This window comes from Porites lutea, chromosome 14 (genome assembly GCF_958299795.1).
Source record: "Porites lutea chromosome 14, jaPorLute2.1, whole genome shotgun sequence".
Classification (NCBI taxonomy): domain Eukaryota; kingdom Metazoa; phylum Cnidaria; class Anthozoa; order Scleractinia; family Poritidae; genus Porites; species Porites lutea.
Window position 1 is genome coordinate 5,834,893 of NC_133214.1, and position 25,702 is coordinate 5,860,594.

Here is a 25,702-nt window from a genome sequence, read left to right on the forward strand (position 1 = left end):
GCTTTGACCGAAAATTTTAGTCGGGATTACGGGATTGAAAATCCTATTTGAAACCCTCATATTCTCTCTTGTTCATATTTAGAAGCTGGAGCCCGGAAATAAACCGACAGATTAAATAGTACTAGAGGAGAGTAAGTACACTACTCTAAAGCTTTTATTTGAATGGTCACATCATACACCTGACTAAAGGATAAGGAAATTATGTAAGAACCCCCTTGTGCAGTATAATAAACAGTACCACAGGAAAGTACTGCTCAGTTGTTTTCATTTGAATGGTCACACCATAGGATTTTATCCACAGACTCAAAAGTTAGAACCACCTTGTACAACATAATAAACAGTACCACAGGAAAGTACTGCTCAGAAGCTTTCATTTGAACGGTCACATCATAAAATTTCATCCATAGATTAAAAAGTTAAAAGCACCTTGTACAGCACACTAAACAGACCTACATGAAAGAACTGCTTAGTTGCTTTCATTTTGGTCACAATTCAGGACTTCTGCTTCAAATGAAAACTCGTTGCATGACAGTTTGCCAAAATGCCGACAGGTCAGTTGTTGTTTAAGTACAATATTGTTTCGTCGGTGTTTAGCTTACCTGATTGTACCTTGGAAAAGCAACTCTCGACTCAGGAAAATTGGTTCTAGGTCTAGTTTCAGCGGGCTCTAATGGCATTGCACCATACGCCGGTTTTTACAGACAAGAAGGTGATAATTTGTGCACTATATTTCATTCAGTTTGTAGTCTATTCCATGCGGAATCCTGTTGTTTATCGGACCGCAAAAAAAGTAGTGTTTTGCTAACTATTTAAGTTGTTATGTGAGCCTTAACCAGGCGCTCTTTCGCTGCAGCTCACTCAACTTAAAAATTTCTAGACTGAAATGACACCGGTTTGAAACTTCGCGAAGTCAGTTAACCAAATAAATGTTCTAAAATTTGTGTCATTCTAAATTTGGACTCGTTGGAATGCTTCTAGGGACCATTAACGTACTGCCCGACGTCATATAAAGCCTTTTAATCGGCCTTTGAATGAGTTTTGTTGTTTTAAATTGCCAATTAGTAGAATGAGTTGATATTTTCGCTAACCCGGTTTTCAGAAATCCAGGTATAAATATAAATTAAAGAATTATCACAGCAAAGTCATGGATGGATTCGGAAAAAACATTCCTTTTTTTCGTTCAATAGACTCTAAACTCAACTGTTTAAATGTTCACAGCTCTGCAACACTCGCGTGGCAAAACGGTTCCTCTGAGCGTTTCTGAGCGCTATATTGGGGTACATAATAGTGGGCAAGACCGCATGACGTTTTTCGTATCGCAGGCGCAACCTGGTCTTGGTCGTTGTTATCTGTGGGCGCTGCTTTGTTTGTGAATCACTAGGTACGGTGCTTCGTGTTCAGTTGTGTTAAGAAAAATCAACATGAAGTCAGTGCTTTTCTTCGCTTTTGGGTCTTCGCAGTCTTTCAAACTGGGGTTAGTTTTAATTAAAGTTTTAAAGGTTTTAAATAAGAACTCAGTAATTCTCTAGAACACGTTCTAAAACCAAATGCGATATTCTCAAATGGCCAATTTCTGGTAAAAAAAATAGCCATTTCAGCAGTGTTTTTTCCACATTTGATGTAGTAGGCTTAAAAAGAGGTATTATCTAGAACGGAAATTCAAAATGTTACCATGCACAGGACTGGTTCGGTAATATATTCCTTTTTTAATGCAGATCGTGCCGAGGGCAGGTGAGGCGAGAGAAAAAAAAAACCGATTGTCCGTTTTCCATAATGAGTTCGTTCTGACCAGGGGGTTCAAAAATGTCGTTGAGCTGTCAAAAATCTATTCACAACTCCGTCCTCTCTGTAAATTTGATACATCCGGTGATTGATTTCGCGAGAAAACACAGGGTCCAGAGGAGTTTCGTGTGAATAAATGAATTACTTATTTAAAGTCTCACCTTGAAAAATGTCTATACCTGTCGCTTAGCACGGTTAATTAGCCCAATGGGATCTTTATAAATCTACTGTAAACGATTTCTCCGCTTCTTATCTGACCCAGATCGACTTTTGAAAATGAATGACCGCAAGCCATATCCTCGCTGGCGCAAGGCAAGTCGCTCGAAGGGTGACCGAAGGCCGTCGCCCGAAGGGCGACCGAGGCACGAAGTGCCGAGTCGAGTAAAAGAAAGTAAAAGTATTTTATACTGTAAGCCGATCTTGCGAGCCCTCAGTCTCTTGGTTTGCGGTCTATAGAATGTGTAACGAAACTGTAACACGATCAAAATAACCCATTTTTTCAGAGGTTTTCGACCGGTTTTGATGTTCTAACGACAAACACATCTCCTCTGGACCCTGTGAGAAAATAGCGAAAGCAGTCTTAAGCGTTGTTTCCGTGTACAATGTAGTATTTCCTGCAAGATCAAACATGAGTGGATGGAAGTGGCAGTACGCCGACAAAGCAGACAAAGCCTGTTCCTGCTTCTCGAGGGGGAGAAAGCCGAGCCAAGCGCTTCAGATAATTGTAGAATGTGCAGCTGTTGTTTCAAAACACAGTTCGGCAATTTTAAGAGTGGATGGATAAGCTCTGAAAATATGTTTGTTGCCCCTACTAGTACTAGAAAAAGGTGAAACGTTACCAAAATTGGCCGACCTTCTGATAAACGAACTTTTCGTTGTCCTCGACGAAGGAGAATCTTTCTCCACAAAGGTGGAAACTGCGCTGCGATTCTTTCGCAACTGAACACGCCAACGGACAATGAATTCATCACGGTAGGGTACATCACAAATGACTTATTGCAAACATAACTTGACAGTTTGCTAAGAGCATGCATCAAAATTTAGCCAATGGGAATTTCCCGTGGCTGGGAGAAGCGGGCAATTCGAATGATTATATCTTTTTCAAAACACACAGTCCGTATTTTTAGCTTCTCTCCCCAGTCTCGCTCTCCGTTTTCAACTTTTGCTTAACTGTTCGTGCGTACAGTGTACTTGAATACGCAAAAATACGGACTGTTTTGCAGTCTGCGCGGATTTTAACATGCCGTTTTCAGGCCGTTTGCTTTAGGGTCTCAGGTCGCTTTCCTGAATAACTAAGCGATTTTCTTTCTAGTCCGATAACGTGATGTTTTCCTGCAATGTATATTCTGTGCCAGCCATTTTAAAATTCGGTAGCTTCAGGTTGTCCTTGTTGACTAACTATGACAAATAGCTGCATACCTTTAAAGCCAAAAAGTCAAGCACTTATTAATATTTCGGTATGTATTTTTGTAACGGGGAGCGCGAAGGCAGACCCGAAATTTTAAGATGATCAAAATGCTTGCAATCATGTCTTGAGCAGAGCTTTCAATGGTTTTAACAAACCAGACATTTTCACCCCCAAAAACGGCAACACTTAGTTACGGTCAATCGATTCAGTGACGTTAGAGACTTTACTCCTTTAAAGCTAATATCTTGTACCTAAGTTTATAGTTTATTTTTGTAGAGGAGCGAGGTGTTTGGTATTGACGTAAAGAGTTAAACTACGGATACAATCAAAAATTGTGTTTACCTAGTACGTCTATGTTCGTGCCATTCTGCTTGCATTCGACATTTGCAGTTCAGTGTGTTTGAGGCTTGTTTGTTTGTTTGTTTTTGCTTCTTGTTGAAATTTTCAGCTTAAATTTTGAACGATATGCCTCAATACTTTTCGGCTCTGTACTTTTTTTGTTGTTTAAGAGCGCAAGAACAGACGTAAAATTTTGCATGTTGACTTCGAAGCCAGGTCTACTGCGCATTTTGCAGCAACTCCTTTGCATTTTAAATCATTTCCTCTTTGAAGATTTTATCTTTTGCGTCTTTTTTCAATAAAGGTAATTGTATCAAGAGCTTTGTAACTCCAAAATTTACATGTGTCATATCTTTTGTTGTCGAGCAATTGAACTGGAATGGCGTTTAAGACCTGAATTTACTGAAACAACTGGCGACCAGTAACTAAACTTCGAGGGTAAGTCATTTTAAGTGAACATTTTCTTATTTATGAGGACAATTCTTTGGCGTGAAGCTAAACCTTTGACCGAGAGAATCCGAGTGCATTGAGCAGTAATTAAAACATTTTACCGAAGATCGATTCCCTAACACATTTCTTTTTATCTTCATTAAACCTACCCTCAGCCTTACTTTAGATCATATTAGAAATAGAAGCCTCGAGAACTCCTCGTGAGGAATTTATTGTCTTAAGTACCTTATGTAAGAACCAGTCTGCGGTTCTTTAAAAAGAAGTCTGCGTAACCCGATTTTAATACGGATTTATATTAGCACTTCTGACAAAAATAAACCTATATGCCATTAGGCGGATGGCGATAATCTGTTATTATTGATCGGATGTTTCTTTAAAGCCACGGGCGACCGCCTTCACGGCACGTCATGTATGAATGTCTGTCCGCCGCGAGCTTTCTAAGGAAATAATCATTATATATGGGGTACATATCCTCTTTGGTTTGGTTTAGCCTGCCTGTGAAAGGTGACCTCAAAAAATCAAACAGGCACCGAATGACTTCAGGTACCATATTCTGTAATTAAGTTAATTGTGTTTTTAGATGTGGATTTAGAGCAAGAATGCTTTGTGCTAAGATCTTAAACGGGGCTTATTCTCATTTGTTTCACTGGTTAGATTGAATAAGCTAGCGAGGAAACAAATCCACAGGCAAGAAACTTGATCTTCGCCGCTGTCGTCTACAAGCACTGTGGATAAATAAGAGGATCGTAGTCGTCGACAATTTGCGGTTTTAGCGGCAGTAACAGCGATCGAAGCTCTTCAGTGCATGTCCAAAGATTGTGGATTTTGGCAAATTATCTCAAGACGCGAGGAACAAACGCTTCATTCAACTATGGGCTCATTGAACCATGAATTGCAGCTCCTACAAAGCAATCATTTTCCCGAGGACTCCGTGGGAAGTACAGAAACCCAAGTACTTCGAAAAGAGGGACGGATATCGCGCAAACTCCTCGTATTTGCTTTTACGGTAGTGACGACTGGAATAATATGTTTGGTAGTCGGCATTGCATTTCTACGTATGAAAGAATCGCAAAATGACAATTTATTCTCCGCAACAGTAAGCCCAAACGAGAACACGCCACCTCAAAATAACGAGTGCTCGATTCAAACATCGGTGACCCCGAATTTCACCGAAAGTTGCAGCTTCTCGCGGGAGTTCAGAGAATCAGGTATTTAACAAGAATAGCCTTGTTGTTTTAATTAATCGTTTGTTAGTACTTTGGAGTGAAAAAAAACACAGACCACCCACTACTACGAACAACCAGGTCTCTAATCCGCTTTTATGAGCAATTGATTACGTCTTTTACAATTCAAATAAAGCCATCACTTTTGCAATAAGTCTTAACGGATAGCTCATGTCGTTTTGGCCAATTAGGTGGTCAAAGGTCAAAGCCAAAAAAGAATTTTTTGCAAGCGAAAAATGCGATAGATCTTCCGGATTTTCAAATTTACGAGATTGTTTTGATGATTTCTGTGATTTATAAATCTTGTCATCAGATGAAAAAAATTAAATATTCATTTTCTGACTGCAAAGAACTCTGTTAATAGAGAAAATTGAAAGACTGTTGAAATGAGGATAAACTTGTTATTTTATAAATTGTATAAGGCACTTTTCACATTTTGTAAACGTTTTTCTAACAAAGAAATTCAAGAGGATTAGTTAGAAGCCATCTAAAATCACTAAAATTGAGTACCTCTAGCGAAACACTCGCTAATAAATGCAAATTTAATAACCTTTTCATGTCCTCAAGCAAGAATGTCAAAAAAATGATGAAAAAATCAACAAAGCAATGATTACTTTATTCGATGGTCAAAACAAATTAGCGACTCTTGCTATGAAGTGTAATAGTTAATGAACTCAAACGGAGACCTTTTTTTCACCCTGGAGTTTCAGCGATTATACACTGAGGCACGAATTTTTTATTTTAGTAAAACTGATTCCGCATACAGAATATTTTCTTGATAGCAAACAAATAAAAGTCGTTGCGTGTTGCCCTAATAGTTTATTGAGTTTATCCTAGGAACCTTGAAGGGACATTTACGTGACTGATGAGAGTCAGAAAGATTTTGCGCAATCTCTGAAAGCCCGGAGGAAATTGTTAAAATTAAAACGGGACTTCAAAAGTTTTGGAGAAAAAAAAAGCCAAATTTGTGCCATTTCAGACTGAAGAATGACTAAAAAAGCTGGACTTCTCACGATGACTATCACCAGAATAAAACGGAAAGGAATGGTACATGTTCTAACTGTGAAAACCTGCATTAAATCGTTGAAAGTTCCGTTCAGCTTAGAATTAGTTTTTTTGTCTTTTTTGAAACAGCCATTAAAAAAATGATGGCATCGCTTTAGCTTTAAGACCGAGTGACATGACCTTTCTCTTAAGTGTTTTTGACTGAGAAAATTTGGTTCATAAACACAAGATAAAACTGGGAAAACGTTTTTTCAGCTTAATGTACTTAGTAAGACAAACAACAGCGTACGGTAAAAATTGAGCCATACGCAAAAGCCGAAGCTTTCATTTCAGTGAACGTACGATTTCGTCTTCGTTCAGAGAGGAATTAGGAAAAATTTAGTCCCCCAATACAGCGTAATAAGCAGCACCATTTAAGTACAGAAAAGTACTAGAGTAATAAAGTAGTAAACAGCATCACAAGAAAATGTTGCCGAAGAAGTTTTTATTTGCATGAATTGTGACATTTGAAAATGTTGATTTTGTCCACAGACTCTTAAGTTAGAATCACCTTGTACAGCTGCACAATAAACAGTACCACAGGAAAGTACTGCTCAGTAGCTTTCATTTGAATAATTAAATTTAAGTCTTCATCCACAGAGCGACTCGAAAGTTAGAAATCAATTTGCAGAGCAAAGATATTTCAATATACAGTATTGTACAACTACCTACAATCTTTAATAGCTTAAAAGACGTAATAATGCAGCAAAAATGATTGAATGAAAATTTTAAATAATTCATGGAGAGAACTTCTTGAAAAGTAATTGCAGCTTAAGTAACATGAATTAGTTGAAAAACAGTAGGAACAAAATCTCGTGTTGTACACAAATTGAAGCTTCCACTTTTTAAGGCAAAATTGCGTGATTACTTAAGGGTGTAATCACTTACATTTCGCTGCAGCCTATGTAATATATCGACAGAAGAATACCACGAAGTGTGCATTCCTTTTGAATAATCGCTCTGAATAATGACCAATTGAAAGTAATTGCTGCAGACTTATTAGTCAATACCAAATTACAGGTCGGAAACCGAAAGATTAATGGCAGTGGCTGCTTCATGGCGAAATTAATGGAAAGAAAAGTCATTTACATTAAGTGACAGAAACTATAAATCTGGAGAAAAGAATCGCAATTTTATTTTCAAAAATACTGAAAATTGAATGATGCTATGTAAAAGTGCGGATGAAGAGATTTCGTCAGTGAGCGATCACATACCATAAAACAACAAGTCTTTCAGGATGATCGAGTCAGAAATGGCTAGTGACAAAGGCCTCGTCGTACACGGCTTAAGCCGTGGCTGACATAACAGACTCTAATTATATTCAAGGATAACTTCAAATTTTATATTAGTTAAGAAATTTTGGGGAAAAACAAATAGCGTCGAGCACATGTGTCGATGAAAAGGCCGGATTTCATTGGAATGGTCGCCCAACAGAAGATTTTGTCTGTCCAAAAAACTACGGTCTCTTTAATTATGGACGCTATGAGTGCGAAGTTAAAAACGTTTAGAGTGATATAAAAAGTTATTATACAGGAAATTTTTACCGAACCAAATAGAAAATTTCCTCATTTCAAAGATACCGAAACGTGTGGCTGAGAAAGTTTTATTTGAGTGTACGCGTTACAGGGTTTTGACTACGGAACTAACTCAAAAGTTCGAAATCAATCTCTTTTTCTAAGGGGCACAACAATCTGTTTTATACTGATAAATTTTTACGGAACAGCGAGCAGACATTTGTCATTGTAATGACGGTAGTGGCTAAATAGACCTATGATTTAGCTCCTGTGATATCCAACATGTAAGACAAAAAAAACCTAACATAGTTTTGTTACTTAAGAATGGGAAAGTTGCCGATTTTAAAAACCGCAAAATCGTATTGCACATCTTGCCAGACAAAGGGACCATCGAAAATTTAAGAACTTTGGCGCCCGGATAGACAACAAGGAAGCCGATTAACAACCCAAATCCCAAATTTAACTTGTATCGTCCTATAATTTTCCACTTGAAAAAGAATGATGAGCAATCACAACCTAATCATTACGCAGTTACTTTCTATCCAGTAGGAATAATATAATGTTGTCTACATTCGAAATAAACTCCTCATTTATAAGTTAGAAACACCTTTTTAAACCTAAGCTCTTCTTTAGATCTTCTCAAGTTCATTTTCTGTTATGCTTTCTTTTTTTCTTTTTTTGGAACTTACTGCAATATCAAATATTTCTAGGCATGATTTCATGAGTGGATTACTCACTTTTATAAACCGCAGGGTCATCGAGAGGCGGACGCCTGGAGCGATTATCGGTCGGCGTATTGCGCATGTCTTAAAAATTTTAAACATGTTACACGTCTCAGTCACCTGTCTACCGCTTCTTAAAGTTCAGCAACCCTGGGAATATTGACAATTCAATGGTTAGAATCTACTTTTAATTAAAGTGTAGGAACCAGAGGCAATCATAAATCAGTCTGTCATGATTTCGTGAATCTAAATTAATTGTGTAGATTTTTAGAAAAACAGCTTACGTTTTTATTTAAGCCTTCTTTAAAATTCATGGCCTTGTATTTAAGATGATAAAACTAAAATTAGCTGGACCATCAAACCACGCCCTAGTATTTGGACATCTAAAACGGTGAGCCCCTAAACTGATCTTTCAAATATTATCCCAGTCTCATGTAATACGGTTTACCATTTCATCTGTTCATCTCAGTGTTGATAAACGTTGTTTTCAATTGAAAAGGGCTAACCCTAACATTTTTAGTTTTTAAGTCCAACAGAATCTTAACTAATCAACTAATTTTTTATTACGAACTATTCCAGATGAGTACTAAACAATAACAAATACATGTACCATGCAAGTCGAATTTTAGCCATAAATTGGAAAAAGCGTCAGTATCGATCTAATAGGTTACATACCATGAAAACTCAAATTAATCCTATTGAAACTTAGGGCTTTGAAACAAATTTTTTAGCCTCTCCTGGTACTGTCTTAGCCAAAAGGTCACCATTCTTAGAACAATATAAATTATGTGCCAAAGATGCCTTATCTCTCGTAGCATGGCGAAGATTTTGTTTTGCCGGATATTCTTAATACATAAGAACTTACAAGGAAAAAGTAGTAAGGATTAATATTGCAAATCTGCAGCTCCGTTTTTCTTGCTTTTTAGTTCTTCTTTACCAAGTGATTTGCAAATAATAAGCTAAGGTTCGGTTTTAACTGTTTTAAATCTTGCGAATCAGGGATTTGTTGAAGATCAGGAGCAAAATTTAATGCCCTGGAGCCATGTGCACCATGGAGATTTTACTTTTCAATAAAAGTATTGCAACATATTTCTGACCAAAAACACTGCAATCCTACATAACATACTGTAGCTCACGTCTGTTATTGAGTGATCGACTAGTGCATTAAACGATTGATTTGACTTCAGTCTTTTGGCTTCTCCTGGTCTCATCATAACCGTTTTCTCTCCCCTTTTCGATATATTACGATTTTCTTGCTTGTAAAGATGATGTCTATATAATCCCTGCACCTCAATTTAGTAATGCACAGTGAATTGTTTTCTCCCTTAAGCAAAACATATGAATCCGGGTAATACACCGCCAGCAGATCCATTAATGGTTGAAAGTTGTTGTTACTTTTCATAATTTTCATAATTTTCTGTCCAGAATTGTGTTCACTGGAAGAAAACATTATAACTTATCAGGCAATGTTGATAACATTCAATTTCGTTTGGCTACACGAATACCGTTTGTCTATGCTACGTTCTATATTTTTTTCATTTTTTGTTTGCTTATATTGGCGTATTCAGCGTATTCAACGTATCACCAATCTTTAGTTAGTTTCTTATCATAACAGATAAGACGCGGAATGCTAAAAGATATCAAAACACTACACTAGTTTTCTGCAACCTTCCGGAAGTTCAAGAAAATCTATTTCAAGTGAATGCTACGTAACGGTAATAATTATATAAAGATTATCAAACTAAGCGAAGCGAACCCCAACGGCCTCTTAAGGCGTATTTATTGTCACGTATATACACAACTCTCCCGAGGCACATATCGTGAATTTCAAGGCTGATATCGTCTTTATCTTTACTTGCTTCTCGATCTCAAAAGCTGGGCCCTTAAGGTTTAAATATCAATTTGTAATTCACGAGCACGATCATGCTATCACGCACACAGAAACGACTTATTCTCCCCCTTCGAACTACCCGGCTTCGCCGGAAACTTTTCATCTTGATCACGAACGCCAAGCTTTGAAATTAGAAACGTCATGTTTAGTAATGTTATCTTTCAAAGGCCTAAACCGGCTAGAAGATGAAAAAATGAGAATAACGATTATTTGAAATACTTGTGATCTGCTTAAAACATGGAATGTAAAACCTTAGGAAAATGAACTTGTCTTTCTATCCTAAAATGATAATAAAGATGATTCCTTTATCTGAGCATAGCACGAAGGATTTCAGTCATTTTTCATAGAATTAGGATACACAGATTTATAAAGTTTAGCTCTAACGTGGTTAAATAAACTGTTCGCTAAGGAGGAAAAAAAACATAATCTATTCTTGTCCGCAAAAAAAAAAGCTCAAATGAACTACCTTGTATAAAAATGAGTGAGAAATTGACGGGTGAGAGAATTTCATTTAACTGCAACACTACATAAATTTAAGATTCTGCAAATATGATAGCAAATGTTTAGCAAATTGCAACAGTTGCTAAATATGTGAGCAAAATATTTATGTTTGGATATTATAACTGAACAATATTGGTAATTATAGCCCGAAATAGCTTGTGCCTGTTTTAACCTCTACACTGAATCACTCTCATCAACTTGTAGAACAACCTATATAAAACAAGTGTTTTTTTCATGTTCGCGCATGTGCTCTCTTTGTTTTGAGATGCATACAGCTGTTTCGAGAAAGGTTGTCGGAAAAAGTGCACGCGACAATCCCGAAAGGTATTGTGGGCGGTTTTAAGTTCACTGTTCTTTAAAGAAATTTGAAAGAATGACAGGAGTTTTCATTGGAGTATGTTTGCTAGTGCTAAAGGAAAGAAACAAAAGTAGGTTCGACAGCTACAGTGTCAGGAACAGTGTATTGAAGATATCCCATATTACCTTTCGGGATTGTTGCGTGCACATTTTTTCCGACAACCTTTCTCGAAATAGCTGTATAAAAGCGAATACTAAGGGGATCACATTTTTTTTACTTTTCCTCTTCAGTTGGTATTTAATATACCCTCGTTTTCCTTTAAACTAAAATACATGACATTAACACTTCTATAACTAAAGTAAATTTAAAAAATCTTTTATAAAATATTAGGAAGAATAGGAATACAGTTAACCAAAGCACTTCATAGCAGAGGTCCTTTTGATTTGAATTTTCCTTAAAATAGTTTAGTTTTTTTGGAAAAGGTTACATGGCATACAGGTTTAGTGTCTGACAATTAAGAGAGTTCACATTTTTCAGAATATAGTGACTTTTATTCTCCTTGATTGTCGAATGACAAAGCACTGAACAGAATCAAAGGTTTTTGCCATCCGCAAGCTTAAAAGGTTATGACATTAAGCCCAAACAAAAAATCAAGCATTGTATAAGTCTATAATGCTTGGATTATAACGATATGCAAGGCATGAACATTTTTACTTCGTCTTATAACCGTCTTTATATGATTTGAAATCAAATATAAGATAAACAACGCGTTTCAAAGGCTTAAACTTTTTTAAGTAGCTCTTGCTGCCAGAGATTTCTAACTAAATTCGGATCGAGCCGATTAAACCTTAAAATAAAACTTAATGAAATTGATCTCTTTTTTAACCTGTTACATTCTGACTCATTAGGTTTAACTGTTATCAATTATTCATGTTTCGTTAGTGGTAACTTTAAAAAGTTTTTCTTTTATTTTTAGAGCTTATCAGAGGGCTCAAATCGAAACCTTTCCGTTATCTTGATTAGGGAATTTAGTAGGTGTTAAACACCCGGGGGGTACTCTTGGGAATAGTTGTTTAAGGGGAGGGGGCAGCTGTACACAGGCTACCCAAATTTTAACGTACATGGAAGATTTTTTATCTGCAGTATCTCCAGTATTATGTGGGTGTTCATTGTAACTGCGGCTCTTAGACCTAGGCCAAACGTCGAACTTTTCGTGAGAAGAACCAAATTTAGTGAGTTAAGTTCACGAAACGTTCGACGTCCTGCTCTTCAGTTACTGAAGTTCGTCTGTATGAGTTTGGATCGTCCAACACGTAACAGACGAATAGAACGTGTGAAGATCGTCTCCGCGACAATTCTGCCAACCTTCACATACGACGAACTACACTTATAGATCAAACATTTGTATCATAATTAGTATATTTAGCTTCATTCGGTTCGACGCGTCCTAAAAGATCGACTTCTGACCCAACACGACGATCTTAACTTAATTTAGGTCGACTCAAATTAGAGTTTGGTTCGTCTCATGAAAAAGTCGACGTTTGGCCTAGACCTTACATTTTGCTGATTTCTGTTCATTCCTCAGGTCTTCTCGGTTTTATACAGAAACTTAACACCCATTTCTACCAGCTACATCCTTATGAAGTGCCATACCGGCCTCATGTAACTCCTGATGAGATCAGGAACAGTTTTAAAGCGTTCAATCCAGCCCCGTCCAGTATCAAGAAGATTACAGACACATCAAAGGCATTATTGCAGGAACTCAAGACGATAAACTTTAAAGCGGAGGTTATGAAAGCTAGAGAAGTGAAAGCAGTGGCGAAAATGAATCATTTTCTGCAGCATAGTTTTGGAAATGTGTATGATTTTGACTATTATTCAGGTAAATAAAAAATCACGAATAGTTTATCTCGTGAAAGCGAAATGAAAGTTTATATTACGAAATTGTGGCAAAACTGGAGACGCATGGGTCAATTTTTGAAGTTTCTGAAACAACTCTCTGCGCTTTAAAAAACGATTCTATAGTTTTCGTAGTCCGCCTTCTATAGTGGAAAATCAAGTGGTAATCGTTAAGGTATAGACTGGAATTGCGCCAATAAGCAACGAGGTGTAAAAATTAAAAATTTGAACCATTTTTTTTGGTACTTCTTCACTTGGGTAGCAAGCGTTTCTGCGCGAGTTGGTTGCTTTCTCGTATAAGAATGTCGTGTGGGGCATTTGAGACGATCTGAGCGGTTCAAAGCCTCTACTCGGACCACCTGACCCCAAAAAGGAGGGCGACGCATCCTCTGAACGAGTGACCTTTGTCTTTTTCGGCATCTTGACAAATCTGGTCCTTCGCTAGAAGACTTATCATATTTTTGCTTTTCTTTTCCTTGTTATTTTAAGGTCAGTGGATGCTGGGACCAAACCGATTCTGCTACACGCAAGTCATCGCCAGGTTACCATACCATTTTCGCGCATTCTTGAAGAAGCTTTCTCCACACACAGTGGAAGACTTGGAGACCATAATAGACGCTTTGAAAAGTTTTTCAAGAGGAATTCGGCAATATCACGAAAATGTCAAACTGGGGGTAAAAACTGGAATGGTTGGATCGATCGAGGAGTGCAAAGTAGGATTGCACTGTCTCAGCCAGGTCTACCCTAAAATAGCGGAGGGATTCAGAGAAGAAGACGTCATACTAGAATCCTTTCGATATCCCTTTTTGACTCATCAGTTCCTAATGCGATTTGAAAACACTTCAGGGATGTGGTTCAAAAAGCACGGAGTTCATTTAGAACAGTCAATGGTAGAGAGCCTGATAAGCCATATTGGTGTCCCTTTAGTAAATTTGTTCAAATACTTGGCGCATGATCACTTGAAACATTGCGTGCCAAGTAATGCGTCCAGCGGACTCTTCAATCGCCCGGTTCGTTATGTGTACAAAAATGGAGTCCCTAATGTATCTGAGTCTGCGAGCAGGCGCCTTCCTACTGGGGAGTTGATCGATGGAAAGTCTGGGTACGAGAGAACGATGCGCTTTTTTACCACAACCAACGACACCGCTGGTGAGTGACGACACGTTGGCCATCTTTCCTCTTTACATATATGAGCCTCTTTTTCGTTTTGAAACATTAACTATAAAGCCAGAAACTATAATCAGATTTAGCATGTCCAACTTCCTTTCCAGGTGGTAAGGGTCTTTTTCTTAAAGAAAATCTGCAAAGCGAGATTAAGCAGAGCAGGAAACCATCGCAAGTCTAGTGCAATTCTACTATAACAGTTATAAGGCACGGGTTCGAGGCGAGAAGAGACGGTACTAAAAACGACTGGGGAGAGTAGAAAGTATGATCAATGGCATGGGCATAAGGCAGAGCTAACGAGGGAGTAAGAGAAAGAGAATTCAAACCTTTCCCTTCCCCCTCAAAAAAATCGCGATACTGCAATTCTCGGATGACCTTGACAGCTTGCAAAGAGCTATAAAACAATGAACACAAACAATGCCTCTATCCCCCCCTCCCTTTCCAAAGAAAACTTAGCTGCTACTCGTTAAGACGAAAGAGCAGCTCCACTGCTGTACTGAATGAAATCTCCTGCTCTGGAAACTACAAGACAAATACTGCAATCATTTTAACCCTTTTTTGTTTTTCCTTCATGTACGCTCAAAGAATCTGTTCACCAGTTGGGCTGGTCAATTCTGAGGTCTCTTTATCCCAAAGCTGTTGACATCGCAAAGACTTTAACAGGGAAGGAAAACACGAGCGAAGCCGTGAAATCATTCCGCCAGTTTATTCATTCACCATCTATGTACTTCAATGAAGAACCCTTCCCTAAAAACGAATCAAATGATAAAGCGCACAGAAAGTGTAATAGCGAAAAAGGTGAGTTTACTCTTTAATTGTGTACTCTCCACACTGGTCTCCATACTTTTTTATGGTACAGTGGAACTACGTACCGCTTTACGGAAACCCGCTTAATACCAACACCCGTATATAACTCAACTCGCCCGATGTAAGGGAATTCGGATCCCGGAATCCGCTATATTTTTATGTTTGTTTGCATTGGAATCTGGAATCACAGGAAAAAATAACAGATTCCCATTTTTGGATATTTTAGGTTATTTAAAGAATACCCACAAAAATCCCAAATTTGGAGGAGTGAGACAAGTCCCAATCAGGGAACTTGGTTGGGAATTCCCTGGTTGGGACTTGTCTCACTTTGCCAAATTTGGGATTTTTATGGGTATTCTTCCGTTATTTTTTCCTGTTAATACAGTTCAGTAAATCCGGAATACGACTAACGATTGCAATCCGGAATCCAAGTTCCACTGACTAAGAATCCAGAACTAGTAACTGGAATCCGGAATCCATGGCGTGGAGTCCACAATCCTAAACTGTCTTGGATTCCTTTACATTGGGCGATATATGACAGTTTAATTTGTCCAGATAGAAAGCCCATATTATATTTTCTGAAATTACCCCGCTTAACACGGACACCAGGGAAACGGACACTCCTCTGTGCCCCAAGTCAGAAACTTTCATATATCCTCTATCCCGCTTTACTTAAATTAGTTACCAGTCCTCTGTCTTTTTTATTGTTACAATCATGTGCTAAATCTAAATTTAAATCTAATACTGTGCAAATTTCCCACACGGGATATATATGCACAGGGAAAGGTCAGCAGTTATTAAGTCATAGTAATGGCTTTTACTGGTTAAATCGTTATTGTCTTAAGGTGATATTACACGGGAAGATTCCCAACAACGATTTTCACGGCAACACAGCGTTGCAATGTTGGAACAACGTAATAACTATTCCAAACAATGTCGCAACAATATTGCAACGCTGTGTTGCAATGTTGGAACAATGTGGTAACTATTCGAACCAATGTTGCAACAATGTTGCAGCGCTGTGTTGCCCTAAAAATCGTCATTGCGAATCGTCTCGTGTAACATTACCTTTAATGTCTTATGCTAAATTTAGACATTGTAGCAAGTTATAATGAAGACAGATTTTTATACATCAATACTATTTTATTACATAAATACTAGTATTTTAACCACAAGCGCATTTTTTATCTCCAACCTAAACAGGCGTGCCTAAATCACTTTAATACAGTGGAAAATTTCCCTGTAAAGAAGTCCTCGGCAATGTATACGATATTGTACGCCACCGGAATAGTTGGAAAGGAACTTGGTTATAGCATATAGTGACCTTTTGTGATCTATACCATAACTGAAATTTTTCTTATGCACATTCTCTTTGTCTATTCAGGGGCCCGTAAATTCTGTCCGCACCGTTATGCCGCCATGCAGCGCTGGTTCGAGTTTTCGCGTAGCACTCTCAGCCAACTAGAACCCAAGCTACTACAGATGTTTCACTGGCCCCTAGGCCCCCTCAAGACTACTCCTGTCTGCCCAGTTGAGGTGGCCATAAACTTCACGCCGACCACTTCAGCTCAGAGTTACACCTCAAGTTCCCGAAGCTGCAGCCGACCGGCTTGGTTTCGAATGCCTTTCTTTTTAGACCGCATGGGTCCAAAGTATTCCGAGTGGACTACGAGCGCTCACGAAGCCAGGCCGGGGCATCATCTTCAGTCTCAGGGACATGTGGAAAATTTTCTGTAAGTTGAATAGTCCTTACTCTTGAAATGGTCCTCTTTGTTAATTTCATTCGTTTTAGCAAAGTGATGAAAGTTCGAAAGTTTGATTACTCCATTTACATAACGAGTTTTTCGTGGTTTTAACTCAGCTGATAAGACCGAGGTTTCGTGGTTTGCTTCCTCACAAACGGTGGACCAGCGCGACTGGTGATCTTTTTCCTCGCGCCCGCGTTCCTCTCGCGCGTCCTTATCGCCCGCCCTCTTTGCATGTCTCAATCTCCCCTTTCCCTTCAACTGACTAATCTACAGTATTTGGCACGGCAGTGACTTCTTAAGTTCTTCTTGCATATAGTTCTATGTAATAATTCACGAAATGTGTTGTTCTTTAGGGACTGGTGTGGTCCATTAGTGAGCGCGTTGGTAAAGACCCGATATATTGCTTACTCAGAGGGGTGGGCACTGTACGCAGAGAATCCTCTTATTTCCATGGAAACTGGTAAGATCACACCGACTGTTGTTGTAAGTTTTCGTATAAAAGTGCAGTTTAACTTGGTTTTCGATGGGCAAGATGTGAAATAGCTAAACTTGAAAAGTTAAGTTGTTTTGTTGTCTATTGATCCTGCAACGAAATCAATATTAGACAATGAAACGCCTTGTTGTTGATGATCATGTTGTTGTTTTGCCTGCATTCCACCGATTTCCATCACAAACCATCTCAACTTTTTCTTAGATCCGCAATTCCCAAAGGGGTAACTGGGTGGGAATCCATCATATGACAAGAATTTTACCCACGTTAACAGTTGAGTAGATTTCCACGTAATGTCAGTTTATGGCTCTCTTAATTCTTTGCTAAGTAACGTTTGTGAACTTTACGGGTACTTTTCGGGTGAGGAGAAGCGATGACCGGAAACACGTCATCGTTCGCATACCAGAGGAGGTCTAAGTGTACATATATAAACCATTTCAGTGACACGTCTCTGTTGCAAAGTGCATAAGAAGAACCAAACAGTTGTAATGTAAGGTGTTATATACACGCGCAACTCATTAGGAATTAAAAACACCATTTTGGAACGTTCAAGAAAACGTCTACACGTCTGTTTTAGACAACAAACACCGTACGTAGCCAGTTGGTTCGGGACATTTCATTTGTTTATCCGCACTCTCTCCCCCACCCCCCCCCCCCCCACCACCCTATGAAAGGCTATCCTATGTAGTTTTTGTTGTCGGCACCATTGAAGATTGCATCCGAGGGTACCAAAATGTTGTCGGCGCCATTAAAAAAAAAATTATAAAGGCCTCCTTTTATTGCTTATAGTGGTGGGGGGGGGGGGGGGGGGAAGGGGGGCTGAAAAAAATGGAATGGCCAATTTTATTTTGATCCCTCCTCCCCGCCCCCCACTTTTTACTTCGCTCCGCCGCCGCTGAGTACTGTTTGTTAAGTACGTTTTCATATCTGTCTTTCCTTTCTTTCTCAGATGTATATGATGAAAATCCACTGAGATTCTATGGAATGCTAAAATGGCAAATATGGCGCGCTTTGCGCCTCATTGTGGACACCGGACTTCACTTCAAGGGCATGTCACGTGAACAAGCAATTCAGCTCTTCAGGCATTATGCCTGGGACGACACCGACGTGGCGGGAAAAGAGGTGACGCGATATCAGAGTGGTCCTGGACAGGCGACGGCGTACATGATCGGTCAGCGGGCTTTTATAGACATGCGCGAAAATGCTGAAAGAAGACTGGGCTCAAAATTTGACATACGGGACTTTCATTATCACTTACTATCACACGGACCTGCTCCGCTAAGTTATATCGCGAAACGAATTGACAATTACGTGGAGTGTACATTAAACAAGACTTATCCTGGATGCCAAGGATATTTTGCCTTTGAATATGAGCGAACGCTTTTTAGTCAGGGCCAAAGATATAATTACGGCATTGAGTGGGATCACTTAGAGGAATTTTATTTTCCTCCCGAGATTCATGAATTGTAATTCGGTTAGGTGAGTAAAATTTGCCAACCAAAAACAAGTTTCGTTCACAATTTCGAAATTTTTACTTGTGGAGACAGCGCAAGTCAGGGATAGCCGCGGATACTCGGCTGAAGGGACTTTAAGGAAATTGAAGAAAATCGATGGCGTTAGATCACTCAGTAGTAACCAATCAGGAAACTATTTGTTTTCATTTTCGCAAAGTCTTAGGGCTCTTAATTATTGTTCATGCCTTGCTATAAGAAAATGAGGTCAAACGCGACGATATCAAAAGATATATACATCAATTAACAGGATAAACAAGTTTTAGTAAAATCCAACTAATGGTCTATTATCAATGCTGCTTTCTGATTGGTTGAGCTACCACTAGGCTATATGTTACAGCCCACTGGTAGCGAAAAGCGCCGGCTTTGAAAACCAAAACAGTGGCGACTGAATCGCGTTTTGCTAGCTAAAGTTTTTTTGTCTCATATTTTTGACGAACTAATTGGATTTTACTAAAACAATTATTCCTCCAGCCCTCATGGTCTCTGAGTCAATAGTCCATTCGGGCTCGAGGAATAATTGTTAAATAGTCATACCTTCTAAAAAAGCGGACAGTAAAGAGACATAGTACAGTGTCTTCATGCCCAGAGGTAGCGACTATATAATAAGAGTAAGTGACTGCACTGGAGTTCTGCATTTAGCCAAAAAAAAGTCTCTATTAATTTGGTATGCGTAAGGAGACAATGTTGACTGCAATTTTTTACAATTACCAGTTTTACTTGCTGTCAATATTTGGCGGTATTTGAACACAAATTAATGGACTTTCCGATTTTCAGGGAATGACAATAGGTCATCTACCAATCAGCTGTCATTTTAAAAATACCGCTTTTAATTATCCAATTGTAAATATTCTTCATCTCTATTTTATAGAAAATTCGAACAAATGGGAAAAATATAGAAAGAGAAATGAAATAAAGATGGTAAAAGTAGGGGAAAAAATAAAATTAAGATTATAACAATTTAGCTTGACAGTACCTCATGCAGGTTACTTATTTTAACTTCTGAGTTGTTTTAAAGGTAGGTTTAGTGAAATTTATGCAACGATGACGGCGACTTTTACGAAAACGCCGCTTTAAATTAAACAAACTCTAGCGTTTCTTCAAACTTCGCGAGGATTATTCGAATTCGCTTAAAATATCAAATGTAGGAAAATTCACCCTAGGAATTTATAAATTCTTCGAGAGCGAATCCAAGGTAAAAAGGAGAAATTAAAATTGGTTGCCCTGTGTTTACTTCCTCGCGTAAAGGATTAGGGACCTTACAAAACTACGACGGCGACAGCATCGTCAAAAAGCAATAGGCAATTAGTTAGCAAAACAACAACGCTGCACGTGCACCACGCTTTTTTGTACATTTCTCTGCCGCCGCTGCACGACCACGACATGAAATGACCAAATTTTAAGAAGTCTTTTTCAGGATAGGAACGGCAAGGCAATTGGCCACTCCAGAAAATACCATAACATACCATAATGCTCTTTGTTTGTCACCCCAAAATTTTGCATAAGCATTGTTTTCAGTTTCTCTTCGGGCCATTTTAACTCCCAAGAGAAACTGAAGACAATGCTTATGCAAAATTTTGGGGTGACAAACAAAGAGCATTATGGTATGTTATGGTATTTCTGGAGTGGTCAATAAATTCTGCCATCTCTGTCTGAACTCTGGTGCGGCCCTATCTCTTCAGCTCCAACATAAATTCCCTTCTTTTAAGTAACTGGGCGACTTGGGATAATCATCAAATGGTTTGAAAGGATGCGGAGTCTATTTCTCCGCGAAGTTTTCATGGACGTCGCCATTGTCGGATCAGCTAAGGTCTCTAATCTACCTCGCAGTGAAGGCAAAGAAACTGTATCAAAAAGTGTGGGCATGTGCAGAGTTGTTGCTTTGCTTATTTAAACCAACTACTTTCGAGACGTTCTCGTTATTGCCACCGTCGTTGAAGGAACCTCAAGCAACCTAGTTCCCAGGTTCTCTCTCCTACCCGACGCGCAATAAAGAACCCTGGGAACGAGATTGGACTTCAAGACCCGAGGACGGCGACGCTTTTGGGGGGCGGGAGGAAGGTTTTTGATCTGGGTGGGCCAAGACATGTACCCTGACTGCTGTTTGCAGTGACGGGTTAACAACCATGTCTCGATAAGACAGCACCGAGAAGTTTTTAGAGGGATTTTTTGGGTTTTTCAGAGAAATGTTTGGTGTTTATGTTTTTTTCTTTAGAGAGATTCCCTCGGCGAGACAGGTACTCTTACACCAAACCTATCTCTAGTTTCTTCTATGCACTTGAAAAATTCAATTGATTACAAACGTAAATATACAGTTTTAAAAAACTGAACAACGGGAAGTAAAAGAAACATATCAACTGAACAAAAAAGCCCAATAATTTTTGAGCAGCTATCACTCCACGTTTTTATTATTTACTTTAGTTTAAAGAGTATTGCTTTGACACTTTCCTGTTGCCAAAAGTACCTTACTACAGTCTACGTTTTTGTATACGATACCCTCATCTAGCAAAAACAAGAGAAAAAAACGCCGCTTAGTTACACAAGGTGGTTTTTGTAGATGGAAGCGACTTCGAACTTGTCAAGGGCTTTGTTGTACAGTCTATATTCGTCCAGGGTCCCCTTGGTTTTCCAGCCATAAAGTTGACCGATCTCGAGTGGTTTGTTGTTATCCACACTTCCCTGAACAGCTGAGATGTCTAAGCTGTTGGACTGCATTTTGCCGTTGACGTAAACGAAAACTTTCTTCTGTTGATCACGATCAAACACAACAGCGTAGTGGACCCATTTGCCAAGCATCTGGGCCGGTTGATAGCCACCGTCAAACACAATGTTTTTATCCACAAGTTTGTTCTGCTTGTCCCGGATGCAAATGCGGAGACCCTTGTAAGTAGCTTGGGGTCCATGTCCTGTTTCCCATCCGGGTTTCCATCCAAGGCGGCCCGGTTCAAAATAACAGCCATACCCTTTCCTGACAGCAAAGGTTGTCAGCGGATATGAGTGATCCAAAATCTTCGCCCATCCGACAACTGTGAAGCTCGAATACCCAAAATTTAAGTTGGCAGCGTTTAGAACGGTAATCTGCCCACTATTACCGTTGAAGAAACGTCCACGTGAGAACTTGGACAGCTTAGACACGGCGCCGCTGGCTGAGCCGTGGTTCTCATGGCCTGAGTCATCAGCGACCTCGTTTCCAGTTTGCTCATCCATACGCCAATGCCCAACCAAGCCAGCGACCTGGTTGCTATAGCAACCGTTAAGAGGGTTACATTCGGGAAAGTACGGCTTCCACTGTCTTTTGGAGCAGACCTCTAGGAGAGTGTGATTGCTATCGGAAGAAGAACGAATCATTCCTGTTCTCATAGTGGTGCAAGGTTCCTCTTCGTAGGTCAGAACATCAAGGTTCTGAAAAATAAAAATGTTAAAGAAATAGATTTCTTACTATTGTGTAGTGAATTTAGGTGATTCAGTCGCTGAAACTTCACACCAGTAATTTTAAATTAGAGAAATACTTCAATTTTAAGAAGAAAATAAAGCAATTTTTTAAGCAATAATGATCAATAATAGTTTGGGCTATACTGACAGGGAAACTAGCGCACTGCCACAGCCCAAATCAAAATTCGAAGAGCGGAATATCTATCGAACTACCCCCGGAATTTCATAGTTTTCATATCATTATTATCGGGTTATTTTAAGTGAGTTAAATATAAAAGACGTAAAGATGATTTTTTCTTCTCGCTGTGTCACTTGCTTGGCTGTAGTAGTATGCGGAGAACTCGGTTTAGTTTTTATCATGATTTATGCTTATACATGGTTCTGTAAACATTTTTATGTTAAGTTTGTTCCAACGAAATGATAAGCGCGAAGTCGACAACACACAGAAAATATATCTTATAGATACAGCCTTAGGAAAACTTGTCGCATGTTACGGATCACTAATGCATTGTTCCTCTTTATTGAAAAGGCAAATTCACAACAAGGGAAAAAAAACTACCTCAACTCTTATTTGAAACACAGAACTCTTTCGTGCATGTATTGAAACTTATCAACAAATTCGAATTTTTTTCTTTCTAATTTGTTGCTTAATTAATGAATAAATCAAGTTTATTTTTACTACTGACCCTTACCACGCACTTAGAAGAACCTTTCATTTGTGTGGGTAAAACAGCGAGAGCAACAGTGAACAGGACTGACAAGACTCCTCTCATTATGAGCATCAAGTAGTTGTTCTGTTTGCGATATAAAAACCTGACGCACCGGGGACGAAGCTCTTGAATTGAGGAAACCTATGCGTTGGTGCCTTCGGTCTCTTGAATATTTCTGTATTATTTCTTTTGCGCGCTCACGAAAAAAAAAAAAATCGTCAGTCCTTCGTAGGCTAGTGCGCTGTGGCTCCTTTACGCTCTCTCTACGAGCCCTGTCCCGATTGTGCTTGATCGGCTCCTTTTGAGCAACAGTTTTGCGGTTCTTGCAACCTTAAGCAACTTTTGCCTTTCTGAGAAATTTTTTGAGCAAAATATAGGTTTAGAGAACATTTCAAGCCCGAAAAGCTGACGTTTTCATAGAAAACTTCAATTTATGGGAATTTTCTTGAATGTTTACCCACCTGTTTGAACATCAAACTTTGTATTTCACAACGTTTCGAAATGATAAGCGCGAAGTCAACAACACACAGAAAATATATCTTATTGATGCAGCCTTAGAAAACTTGTCGCATGTAACGGATCACTAATGCTTTGTTCCTCTTTATTGAAAAAGCAAATTCACAACAAGGGAAACAAAACTACCGTAACTCTTATTTGAAACACAGAGCTTATCAACAAATTCGAATTTTTTTCTTTCGAATTTGTTGCTTAATTAATGAATAAGTCAAGTTCATTTTTACTACTGACCCTTACCACGCACTTAGAAGAACCTTTCAATTGTGTGGGTAAAACAGCTAGAGCAACAATGAACAGGACTGCAAAGACTCCTCTCATCATGAGCATCAAGTAGTTGGTCTGGTCGCGATATAAAAACCTGACGCACCCGGGGCGAAGCAGCTAATCACTCTTATTGAAAGAGGAAGTGATTCCGTTTGGTGAAGTTGTTGAACTCTTGTTCCTTGGGGTCTTGAGACCTGAGAAAAACTTTTGTGATTTTAAACGATTAGGATCAAGTAAAATATCTCTTCCGTGGGTGCTTCTAACAAACACATAAGAGCATAAAGTAAACGCCCAATTTTTACCTGCGAAGGTTTGACGGTCGCTGAGCATGTTGGGATGTGTTGTTTATTCCGTCAAGTCCGTCGAGCTGTCCCCATTGGTAGGAACTCCAGTCTTCCGCGAAATTTTCAGTCAAAGGAAAGCTTGATTCTAATCCGACCAATGAAGTATTTTGAAAACTATCGCCCAAAGTTACCGGGAGGAGGAGGAGGTCTGCAAGCAAGCTCTCCGTAAGGGGGATCGCTTAAGTGGAAGCGTCGCAAAAAAAAAAATCACGACTTTCACCTAACGAGGAACAGATTTATAGTCTGCAGAGTGAAACTTGCCTTTCAAACCGCTTTAATCTTCAAATCCATCAAGAGAACAACGAGTGATTTCTTATATTCCTCGATGGGGAACAGTAGATCAGAGACTTATCAGACTGCCGTGTGTAGTTGTAAGCGAGCGCGCGTGTAGCGTGTGTCCACTCAGAGAGTCGATCGGGCCTTTCAAAGAAAGGTGGTAATTTAACTCAAGGGCTAGTCGCCATTTTTTCGTTACTCAACTGTATTGAGTTGTGTTGAGTAGCTTGCGTCTGTGAGCTTTTCGGGTGCGGAGAAGCGACGACCGGAAATGCGTCTTCGTTCGCAAACTAGTGGAGGTCTAAGTGTACATATATTAATCATTTCAGTAACACACCTCGGCTGCATAGTGCATAAGAAGAACCAAACAGTTGTAATGTAAGGTGTTATATGGATGATTGCATAAAAAGATATTGGTCCCCTCACTATTTTTCGTGGGGAGGGAGGGGGGGGGGCACAGCCCCCACTTTTTTAGAATAATAAATAACTTTCTTTTATTTTACCACGTTCAACTCATTAGGACTTAAAAACACTATTTTGGAAAGTGCAAGTAAATGTCGACTCGTCTGTTTTAGACAACAAACACCGTACGTAGTCAGTTGGTTCGGGACATTTTTTTTTTTCCGCACTCCCTCCCCCCCCCCCCCCCACCCACCCCACCTCCAAACGGAAGGCTATCCTATGTAGTATCCTATGTTAGGTCTATTGGTTTGAAAGGATGCGGAGTCTATTTCTCCGCGAAGTTTTCATGGACGTCGCCGTTGTAGGATCAGTTAAGGTCTCTAATTTTACAAGGCAAAGAAACTGTATCAAAAAATGTGCTGCATGGGCAGAGTTTTTGTTAAACCAACTGCTTTCGCGACGTTTCGTTGTCGTCACCATCCTTAAGGCTCTCAAGGGCTCTCTCGTCCGCATTTGATCATTTGATATATGTTAATTTGCGCAATACCAAATCTACCCGACAGGTAGTAGAGAGCCCTGGGAACAAAATTGGACCTCAAGCTCAGAGGACGACGACGCTTTTGGGGGGCGGGAGGAAGGATTATGATCTGGGTGGGCCAAGACATGTACCCTGACTGCTGTTTGCAGTGACGGGTTAACAACCATGTCACGATAAGACAGCACCGAGAAGTTTTTAGAGGGATTTTTAAGGTTTTTTAGAGAAATTTTTGGTGTTTAGGTTTTTTTCTTTAGAGAGATTCCCTCGGTGAGACACGTACTCTTACACAAAACCTTCTCTAGTTTCGTCTATGCACTTGAAAAATTCAATTGATTACAAACGTAAATATACAGTTTTAAAAAACTGAACAACGGGAAGTAAAAGAAACATATGAACTGACTAAAAAAGCCCAATAATTTTTGAGTAGAT

General features: G+C 39.1%; 2 protein-coding genes across 3 annotated transcripts; one reads left to right on the forward strand and one right to left on the reverse strand.

Moving 5' to 3' along the window:
- The first annotated feature begins 4,323 nt into the window (after window positions 1-4,323).
- Window positions 4,324-18,818, forward strand: LOC140924647 (uncharacterized). The gene is made up of 8 exons (XM_073374676.1): window positions 4,324-4,522; window positions 4,634-5,187; window positions 12,758-13,054; window positions 13,561-14,220; window positions 14,821-15,033; window positions 16,427-16,775; window positions 17,144-17,250; window positions 18,230-18,818. The coding sequence occupies exons 2-8, from the start codon at window positions 4,785-4,787 to the stop codon at window positions 18,748-18,750; spliced, it is 2,550 nt and encodes an 849-aa protein (XP_073230777.1). The 5' UTR covers window positions 4,324-4,522; window positions 4,634-4,784; the 3' UTR covers window positions 18,751-18,818.
- A 2,316-nt stretch (window positions 18,819-21,134) lies between these two features.
- On the reverse strand, window positions 21,135-24,159 carry LOC140924662 (uncharacterized). 2 transcript variants are annotated; one of them, XM_073374693.1, is made up of 2 exons: window positions 23,687-24,159; window positions 21,135-22,193 (listed from the first exon to the last, which is right to left on the reverse strand). In XM_073374693.1, the coding sequence occupies exons 1-2, from the start codon at window positions 23,774-23,776 to the stop codon at window positions 21,327-21,329; spliced, it is 957 nt and encodes a 318-aa protein (XP_073230794.1). In that variant the 5' UTR covers window positions 23,777-24,159; the 3' UTR covers window positions 21,135-21,326. The 2 variants fall into 2 exon arrangements, with proteins under 2 accessions (XP_073230794.1, XP_073230793.1); XM_073374692.1 differs by lacking the exon at window positions 23,687-24,159 and adding an exon at window positions 22,916-23,014.
- Between the last annotated feature and the right edge of the window lie 1,543 nt (window positions 24,160-25,702).